The following is an 11,135-nucleotide window of genomic DNA, read 5'->3' on the forward strand; positions in this document are numbered from 1 at the left end:
GCACCAGCCTTAGATTGTGGTAAAAAAAAACGCAAATGTTATACCATACACTGTATCAATGGATTGAAAGAGACCACCACTCTTTGAACAGTAAATGAGCTGAAAATGATAACAAACTGAAAATATGATGTTTAGTGGACTATTTAGTACTACAATGTAGGCTAAATTGATAGTAAATGTGGCCAGTTCATCACTTCTGTTCTTCTCCATCAGCATGTTCTGGATTTTGTCTCTTATACTGGCATGAATAGAGTTTACTGTGCAGGAGCTGTATGACACCTTTATGTGTTTGACATGGCTGTATCTTTTACCGTAGAATCTTAACAGATTGTATTTATTCTTAAAAGAAATATTTATGTGGTAGGCTGAAGGTAAGACTGAGCTTTAACAAAGATTCATTGTTAGATGAGGACTCTTCATTGTATTGCATTCTTAGAAATATGTTAAAGTGTTCAAGGTTCTCTGAAATACAATTCATGGCGATTTGTGTTGATTTATGATACCCTCAACATCACTTTTGCGGTGAAATGAATATCTAGAAACATTCCATATATTTTTAACTAATTTTTCATCTATTTTTCTTCAGATTACTTGGGTACACCCACAAATAATCCTTCAAAACCAGTATTCCTGTCGGGACCCTCATCTGTCAATCATTGCTTAAGTACTGATATGTTTAACAAAAGACATTGGAATGCACCTTCCCCTCGACTCAGCATAACTTGCATGTTCCCTCGCCGTGTCTTTAGTTAGTCACATTTATATCACAGATACCACAAATATTAATATTTCCCATAGACACCTGTCCGAGTATTCTCGGGACTTGTCTTCAATGGGTGAACAAAGTGGTCTACTGACAATTCCTCCCGAAGACACCTATCAGTATCTTACAAGTATGTTTCACTAAGTTTGTCTGTTTTGATTTTGACAGTATGTGCTGTGGGTACTAGGCTTCACCTTCCCAACACTGTTCCAAGGATGGCAGACTCTTGTTGGATTCCTCGTGCTACGCTTCATTGCTTCCCTGGGCCACATTGACCTCAGCAGCAATATCAACAGGTATGCAGGCCACTGGCATCTAGATCAATCTTGGAGCAGGTGCTAGTTTGATTGGTTAAATAGTTCTACACATTTTAGAATTCTTTTCAGAGAGTACCACATCACAGTATTAAAGGGGACCTCTGGATGATATTCAGACTTTTACATTTTAACAACTATAAATTAGATCTATACTTAGTACAGAGCTTCAGAATTTATAGTGATTGGGATGAAGAATAAGAATGTTTTCAAAATTTGTAACAAATTGCAATGAACAAGGATGATGACATATGGCAGCCTCACCATAAGAATGCATGGGTTGGGGTTCAAGGAAGCAGAACAAAAGAAGAAGGCTTGCATAGATTCTACACTGGTGAACTGGTTAAGCAAGCAGTATTGTAATGGAATTACAATGCTACATTTCTGAAATATGTGAGGCTCCTATGTCATCAACACTGTTCAGTGTAATTTGTTTCAGATTTTCAGAGTATTTGGTTCTTTGCTCAAGGACAACAATAAATTTCACAAATAATGGAACTGTCAATTTGTGTACTGCATAATGTGAAATTATGAAAATCGTCAGGAAAGCCCCTTTAAATCACACTCAGCATTACATTGAAAGTAGATTCACAGCTTAAGAAATAAAGAATTATAACTTTTGGCAAAAAGTATCCCACAATTTTGTGACTTGAGTAAAAGGCTGACTGCATACCATAAACTCAGCAGACAGTCTTCAATGCACAGGGGCCAACTGTCGCATGTAACAATTCAAGAGCTAAAGGGCATGTGGGCAATTTAATACTGTTACAGTGTATGTTCATTTAGTACTGGGGTCCATTAGTTAAGCCCTTTTTTTAAATGAATGATAATCATTTTCATGGATCTGAAGGGCCTTGGTGCTAATTAAATGCACTTGACTTCAATCAGCTAGCATCTGCTGGGATTCTTGGTGCTAACCATATAGGGCCCTTAAAAAAGACTAAGAGGACATGTTTTTAAAAGCCTATCATATCAAGGGTATGATACAGATTTTAATGGTTGCATTTCTTTCTTCTTCTTTTTTTTTGGGGGGGGGGGGGCGCTGGAAGGGGGATTAAATTTTTCAGCAATCCTGACTGAATTGTTATCATGCCTTTTCCACTTTATAAAGGTCTGGTCTGCTACAATGGATGCCTTTCATGCTTCTCTATGTGCTTGGAGTCTACTCTGGCTCGAGGGCTTTAGCGAGATTGGTCAGTATTGAAAGAATTTCATTGATTTATTAGTTTTTGTGTCGTCAGCATACCTAGTACATAAAATTGAAAATACAGCAACAATGTGTTACTCACAAAGCAGTATTGATTATGTAATGTAGAGCATTGCTAAAGCTGATTAAACAAGGCATGATATGTTTGCCGGCTTTCAAATAAAAAGATTGACTGTACATATTTGAAACATATGAGCTATTGCTTGAGTGAAGAAGAAGAGAAAGGAAAGAGAGCAGTAATATCAACTAAGAATGAAAGATCGGCAATACATTGTGCTCCCGTTATAATGAACACGGTTATAAAAAAATTTTGGTCACAACAAAGTAAATATTCAGGCTGCAACATTATTCAGTCTATGTTTTCTATTGTTTATTTGTTCGGTTATAATAAATTTTTGATATAACGAAAGAAAACTGCCGGTCCCGAGGACTTTGTTATAACAGGAGTCCACTGTATCAACATCATATCCCCCTCATGAACAATGTCTATGGTATCCCCTCAAGGCCAAGTAACATGATGTAATGTAAATGGAGGTATATCTTCTGACAAACTCCACTATCAACCTAGCAAGAAACATGTGCACTACCTGCAATAGGTAAGGTTTGTTTTGTTTTAATTGTTTGTTTGTCTCTCACACTTTTCCAGCCAGTACCAGTCTTTGTCTGTCTTCAAGGGGCTGTGGAGGTGATATCGGCTCTTAGCATGGCGGTGCTTCATAGACGCACCCCAAAAATACAGTTAGCATGCAGGTGGGTGCATATGTTGATGTCATGCAAATGATCAAATCTACCTCATCACCTTTTTTAGAAATGTGGGGAATGTCTTTTACATATATTTCAAGTTATACAAGGAATTTATTTGATATTTGATATCAGTGCTTGTTATGCAAGTTGCTATTTGAGAGAAAAATAATGGATATTTTACTATAAGATGAGGAGGCCTATCAAATGGAGAATTTCATGTGTACCGTAAATCCTGTATAGCAGTGCTTCTGGAATATTGCAACTCTTTGTTTTGATGTCGCACTCAGTTTAAGAAAACATAGTAGTAACATAAGAGCTTATACATTTCTTTACCTAAAAATTGGTCCAGGTAGAAGCATTGGAAATTGCATACTACCTTTTCAAAGCAAAAGGTAGCAAGATGCATGTCTATACATAGAACTGAACAGTGGCTCAAATGAAATAAATTGTTCTCTTTTTTTTTTAACAGTTGGGTGATCATTTCAGTGTCATGCATCACAATATGGCTGACAGATCCTCAGGTGAGTAGAAAGATGGGAAACCGTCGGCCCACTTTCCTGATATTGTTTTGTTTATTCATACTTTCTCAATAAAGGTATTGTGTGACCAATGGTTACTTGCTTTGGATAAATCCAAGATTACCCCCATTCATGTGCAGCAACATCTGTTACATTCAATTTTCCAATGTCATGAGGTGTGTGTGGGTATCATAGACTGAATTATCGTAGTAAATCTGGCAGATTGAAAAAAAAGACTTGACAGAAAAGTTTAGATGGTCCATATGTAGTTAGTATGTGTAACAAGTAGTCTAGTAAACACTTCCTTACACACTTCCTAACACTGAATAAATGAAAAAATATTTGTTGCCATCATTAAACAAATTTGTCTTCCATTTCTAGAATTGGGCATTGTCATTTTGCTGTTTGTATTATACATTGCATCAGGATCATAGTGCTGTTTGGATGAGGTTAACAAAATTCAATGGGACCTACAAAATGGAAAGTTTGCATCAAAGTAACAAAATTTCTGGATCACTGAATGATAAGGCATCCCTGCAGCAGAGTCAGTACCATTATCTCTCTGGGCTTATCAGTTGATCATAAATTATTGAGAAATTATCATATTGAGATTATTTGTGTATGTCTGCTATTTCATTTCCTCCTCGACAGTATGACCAAAGTGGATACAATTGGATGTTGTATCATGTGGTTGTTGGGAGCCAAAGTGCAATATATGTTAGACTGCAGAAAACAGTATTACTCAGGTAAGCATCAGATTAGATTTATAATCATGCACTGTTGATAATATGGTAGATGAAAGATTATCAGTCCAGATTATACAATATCTAACAACAACAAAAAAGAAGAAGAAAAGATCCTTGCAATACCTGACATTTGCTAGAGAGTATCATTGTAGGTTTGAACATGCTATAGTTTTGTAGAGCAGTTTTGGGTAGCACATGCCATCATGTACATGATAAGCTTTCAGTCAAACTTGCAGTTTTGTTCCATAGCCATCTGTGTTTGTCACAACATACATAGCGTTGCAGTGCGCACTCAATCAGCTACCAGCACACGCTCATTCATGTAATACCAACAATAACTCAGCAGAATGATTTCTGGTATGACTGTACCAACAAAGATTCTCCTATGTAAAAGAATGTTTTAACTCCACATTGATTTTGTCTCACATTTATCGTACCCTACATGGACAGTGTTAAAGCACCGTTTCTTGTTCTTATTTGTTTTATTGTATGTTTGTTAACAAGTGATACTGGTTATTTTCAGGCATCATATCACATATGATACAGAGACTATAGTGCCTTCTTTGAGTCATACGGGTGTATCTGTGATAATGTTGGCAAATTGTATAGTAAAATATTGTCTTTTTGTGTCACACACAATTTTGTTTTCTTTCCCATGAAATGTATGTGGAGTGATGCACATTCTGGTGTGTTTGGCTCATATTCAGTAAGGGAACACATTGTAAAATCCCATTAGTATAATCTCTTCCAAATGAGGCATTAGGCTTACATTTTCATTCAAGCTGTTCATATCTTGAGTCACTGCCTTAACACTCCAGGGCCCCGTTGCAAGAAAGTTGCAATCAATTGCAAATAATTGCTAATTTTGAAACAACCATTCTGATTGGCTCAGGGTCTTCCCTACTAAGAAGACATGCATGCAACGATGATTTTGATTGGCCAGTGACTATCAGTTGCAAGTTGCGTTTAAGCGCGAAGTTTCTAGCAACGGGGCCCAGATGTGCTTTGCCAGATAAAGTGTTTTTGGTTTTGAGTGAAACATGCAGTGCTTCTTGTTGCCATGCATAGTCAATCCAAGCTGCTGAGCAAATTCCACGATGAATTTCCTGAATTTTTATCAATCACATTCTCTCATCCTCACACTGGTGTCTCATTTTAGTGACATAGACCGCCTTCATTATGTGTATGCCTTCAGTGTCTTCCTCTTCGCTCCTGGAAGTTTCTTCCTCGGTAAGAAAAATTGGATACGTCTTCCTTTAGTTGTAGAAATGTAAACTAACAATCTAAATATTAAGGGATGCATTTTTGATCTTGTCCATTTGTCTGTCTGCTTCTGTCTGCTATCCATCATTGAAAAAACAAAAACCAAAACAAATGAAAATAAAGTTTGAATTGAATCGAAATCGTCTTGTTTTAAAACTATGCCTAAATAGTTGCTTGACCTCACATTAAGGTCAAAGGTCAAAATATATATATTTTTAAATGTTTGTAATATATGCAAATCTAAACCCAAAAATATCCCAAGGAAAGGTACGCAAACCAATTATGAGCATTGTCTTTGATGTAGCAGTTTGTTGGAATAAACTTTAAGCATCATGATGCTGAAATCACTAGTTACTTGAAAGTCAAGAGTCAATGTTTAGATTTTCCATATTTGTGAGATTACAATCTCCAGAAGCACGTGAGAAGTTTGTCCTAACAAGGTGGTGTATAATGACAAAAGAAATTCCTCAAGTGGATTTAGGGCTTCCTGTTGTAAAGGTTAGGGAATGAAAGTCGTTACCAAGCCTTGTAGAGCTGTGGAGAAAAAGGTGGAGAAAATCAATCACAAAGTGGAAAGAATTTGAGAAGTACATGTACAATTACAAGTCATTTGCAACATATTGTCTCTAGTTTAGGTTTTTTTTCTTCTCAACTAACTGCTCTTGAGGAAGAAATTGTTAGATGTTCTTAATCTGTCTGTATCAGCCAGTATCGTACCTAATTGATTTGTTGATTGAGTTGGATTGTTTTCAAGACACTCACACATGCTGAACTTAAAAAAAAAGAAGCAATTTAAGCAAAAGCAAAGCATGTGTTTCAAGTAATTTGTGCATGGGTAGTGTAGGAAAACTGTAAAAATGTTTATAGTGATATAGATATCGTATACTGTATATTTGTTACATTGTCTGTGTTTCTTTCATTTTAAGTCACAGTGAATTTCCATAACATAATTACATGTCAGTTTCTTTTTCCTAACTTTCCTTATTTTCCCCCTCTCTCACCAGGTGACCTAACATCATCAGCAGCATTTCCCCATTGGTATCTCCATCATTTCTATGTAGGCTGTATCATGAGGTGAGAACTATTTGATCATCGCTTTTCAAAAGCTGTGCATGAAATTCACGGACAACTCCATGGTTTTAGATCAAGGAGTGGCACTTACACAATTTTATTTAACTCTCTGAGGAACACCATTTCAAAATGCTGTTGACATTAAATACAGTAGGGTTACCATTGGTATGTGATGAGTTAAAGAAAGGTGTTCTTTTGCCTGCTTTAGATGTGTCAGTGTTCACCATTCAAGCTGGTATGAAACCTCCATATCAAAACGGTCTTCCTTGCAACCCCCATCCCACCCCAATAAAAAAACAACAGCAACAACATCAGGATTCTAAATGTGCGCATTATTGAAGAAAGGAACATATGTGTCTTCCTTGACAATTGGATAATTTCAAATTAGTTTGAAGAATTTGTTGATAGGGATTTCAAACCTCATAGTGAAGCTGCCGAGTATCAATTATACTACATGTATATTTTATCTTTCTAATAGCAGGGTAACTATTTGTTTTTTCTTTCCTGCAGTGGCATTCTTGGAGTGAGTTTATCCCTCTGTCACCTGTATATGGAATACACTCATCCGGAATATGCTGTCTCTCTCACGGTTGCTGCTGCCAAGGTCTTGTGTGTGGGTGTCTCCAATCTGCTCTACCTGACTGTGTATAACACCAACTTCTTTCTTAGGTAAGTGCTGCTGGCAGATTTGACCCAGACAAGAATTGCTTAGAAAAAGATCAGTTCTATGGTGAAATTACAGTCCTATGTAAGAGAGAATCTCCATTTTTTTGGTCAAGTTGACTTTATTGAGAAATGTCGAGTCAAACAGAACGATGAGATATTCACTGAAATCAGACAAAATGTATGGAGCTATGAAGTTCAACATGTCTTCACTAAACAAGTCTGGGTCACATTCACAAATGCAAATAAAAAAAAAGAGGATGATGTCATCTCTCTCAAAAGTATAAAATGAAGTCATTCTTTTGTTACCAAGCAAGCTCTTATAAACCACCTGCCCTCTTGAAAGTATTCATTGTCAAATCATGGCAATCTATGATACAATTGATATCACTGTTCTGGGGGGGGGGGGGGGGATATTGATATTAAAATCTCTGTATAAAGTCTTTTTTTTTTTGCATGGCAACGTCATAAGATTTTAAATTGACTGTGATTTAGGTCTAGTTGTGATATGGACAAATGAATCATAGATAGTCTCAGGACACAATATAAATATATGCATTTATGTAAGTATGTATGTATGTGTGTGTGTGTGTGTGTGTGTGTGTGTGCGTGCTTATGTATATGCGCATGTTTGATAGATGTATGTAATCTGCGCATCTATCTAGTATGTGTAGTGTATACACCTGTAATAGATCTTTACATACCTTTTGTAATGTACTCTCTTTGTTCCTTTTGCTAGTTTATTTTTCAGCCTTGCAGGACAACTCATAAATGCTATTGCCAGGCACGATGTTGGAGGAGAGGGCACAGAGGATGATGTGGGAGTGAGCAAAGTGGACAAAGAGCAAGCATAGCAAATGGAATTGTGCCACACAGGGACATACTTGTTTGTAGAGGGAGCTCTAACACACCTTGAATTATTAGAATTCCTTTGTATTCAGAGTAGCATCAACCTGTGACAATTTGTTCATTGTGCGGTCCGTACTCATCTGATCAGCGCACAAAGACAATAAAGGGATTGTATAGTTTTGGTTGAAACCTATTTTCAGGTTTTCTAACATTTTTGGGTGAGGTAATGAGAAACCTCGTATGAAATATGAAAGAGCATGTAATTCTATAAGGAATTCAACGTTTATTTGATGAAAATTGGTTTTGAAATGGCCGAGATATCAAAAAAAAGAGCGATTCTGATAAAGTGTGGGTTTGACCCACACTTTATTACGATCGCTTCGTTTTACTTTGTTTTTGGATGTTTCAGTGATTCCAAACGTGAATTTCATCAAATAAACTTTGAATTCCTCTTAAAATGGTATGCTCTGTACTATATCATAAGTGTTTTCTTGGTATCTCGCAAAAAGTTAAAAGCCCAATTCTCATCTCCACCAATACTGTACCATCCCTTTAATGAGTAGGAAGTGCTGAACCAAAAAGTATCACAACAATATGAAGAAGTGGCAATTCCATCCTAAGCTCTGCATCGTGTTTACGCACACTTTTAGTGTGAATGGATCTCAAGGAATCTCAGGAATACATGTCTTGAACCTCCTCTTCAACCATAAGTGCACAGAAATGTCAACTCCTTTTTATTTTGTCACAGTTTCCTAGAGTAACAGGCACCATAGTCCTTTACATGCATGCTATTACTAGGAAGAACACATCAACTTCAGTACTTAGATGGAAGCATGATGGGGATAGCACCTTGAATGTAAATGTAGTTAGGTAAGCTACTGAAAAAGACTTGAAGAGTTTGTTCGCAAAAACCGATAAGTCCATATTTGCCAAATGGAGATATTTGCAATTAAAGGTCAAGAAAAATAAAGAGAATAATAAGAAAATTTTTGCTTCTTTTGACCATAACTTCAAAAATGTACCTTTATATGTAGTGACCAATATATCATTTAAAAGGTATTATTTTGTACTTTATGACAGAGACTGTACTTCAAAATCTTCAAATATGGACATCAGTTTTTGCGAACAAACTCTGCACTTGTTATCACAGCTAGTTTGTATGCCTCAGTGTTTTCAGGACAATTCTTTATAGGCATTACAGAGTAGAGAACATCACACAAAGTGTGCTAATCCTGTGGTAATTAGCTCATATACTTTCAGATTCACTCTTCAGCAAATCCCCAAAATAGATGAGTTTAAACCGCATACCCTAAATGTCACCTCATTGCCCTTCAGTAAAACTGCTTCTATTCTGAGACAATGTGTTTCACAGTAATCTGTTGAGTTTTCAGTTGTTCTGACTTTTATTTATTTTCTGCTGAAATTCCTGGAGTAGGCCACACATTGTTCATTATTATTTTTGTCTTATAGAAGATGACAAACAAAATAGGTGTTAAACCAACCTGAGGCTTGCCAACAGATGATGAAATGGGAGTAATTACTCCCTAGCCAGTGTGCTTTAACTTGTTTTTCTATTCATGTGGACAGTCTTTTCACTCAGAAAGTAACGTTGGGCATTTGTACTCACCGTCATGTCATGTATGTACTGTTGTGTGCAACACAAGAAAATCATGCTATGTCAGGCCTAATTTTGAAGATCAGCGGCATGACATATTTATGCATAATATAATGTATGAAGACAGTATTCCTGCACATGCTTCAGCGGCATTAATCTAGGTGCTGATAGTTTTTATGCGTCCCTGTAAAATTAATATCATCTTTAACTGAAAATGCATGAACGATTTTTAGTAGGCCTAATGTCAGAATAGAAAGATTACATGAGCAAGTGTGTGTGCACTATTCTGAATGGCTAATTGTGGGATGTTAGATATATTCTTGGTCATATAGCTCAATAGAATAAGAATCTAACAATTTCTTGAAGACCACCAATTTTTACCAAGATCTTTACAGACAAAGGATACCAAATATCATAAAGCTACCACTTTCTGAACATGAGTATGCCATGTGATTGTCAATTGATTGACAGAGTGATAGTTGCCAATGAAAACAGATATGAAGCAACCTTGTAATGTTTTCTTATATTAGTGTCCTGCATTGTATAATGTTCCTCAAACTCTTCCACTGTACATGTTTATCATGCAGTGGTGTGAACTAGTTTCTATCATACAGGGCATTTACATTACAACTCATGCCATATAAATGTAATGTATTAATATAAATGATTGTTGAGCAGTACACATGCACATTCTTAGCCAGTCCAATGTGAATAACGAAAATAAATTTGATATATCAAATGCCAGGTGATGTTTCAGAAAACGATCCTTGCAAAATGTAGGATTTACATAATGCAAAAGTCATATCTTGTTTCTTGCTGGTCTCTGTGTTGTACCCTCATGTTTTGGTTCAAAAGTATGTGTACGTATGTATGTGGCCGAGTAGTTTATAAAATCAAATTGAAATTGTCTCAAGTTTCAATAACTTTATTGCCTTTGCTTCAAATGGACTCTGCATGAGCTTGGTAACAAAAAAAAATACTGGTAGTTGTATTAATAGCAAGTTGAAATGTTGTCATGGTAGCTTCATGTTATTTGTGAGACTAGTCTCTGTATAACGTTTTGCATAATACATTTTGAAGATGTATGCGATTTTAATACTTATGCATCATATTTGAGATGTATGAAATTCTGATGTGAAAATGACATTGATACGATTGCACATATTATTTTTTATCATGACCACAAATCTGTATCGACTTTAAATGATTTCTTGCCTTCCCACTAAAACTCCAGTATTGCATACTGAGAGGGAAATTCACTCCTGGTATTGTGCTGCTTAGTATGAAAACAGAAAAATCTGAAATGTAGAGATGCAAAAAATTTAGGAGAAAAACTAGACACATGAAAAAAAAAAAGTTTAGAGAGTACAGTCAACTCCTGT

General features: G+C 36.1%; 1 protein-coding gene across 1 annotated transcript; it reads left to right on the forward strand.

Annotated features, from left to right (window-relative positions):
• Window positions 1-931: 931 nt before the first annotated feature.
• On the forward strand, window positions 932-8,166 carry LOC139737754 (UDP-N-acetylglucosamine transporter TMEM241 homolog; the record flags this gene model as incomplete). Its single annotated transcript, XM_071648428.1, has 9 exons — window positions 932-1,059; window positions 2,189-2,270; window positions 2,931-3,034; window positions 3,498-3,549; window positions 4,198-4,292; window positions 5,452-5,522; window positions 6,560-6,629; window positions 7,137-7,295; window positions 8,029-8,166. Coding segments are annotated over 9 exons (876 nt in total), but the record flags the coding sequence as incomplete, so codon positions are not given.
• Between the last annotated feature and the right edge of the window lie 2,969 nt (window positions 8,167-11,135).

Source organism: Diadema antillarum, unplaced genomic scaffold (assembly GCF_040938485.1).
Source record: "Diadema antillarum isolate AM-2024a unplaced genomic scaffold, OU_Dant_1.0 seq00000703_RagTag, whole genome shotgun sequence".
NCBI lineage: Eukaryota > Metazoa > Echinodermata > Echinoidea > Diadematoida > Diadematidae > Diadema > Diadema antillarum.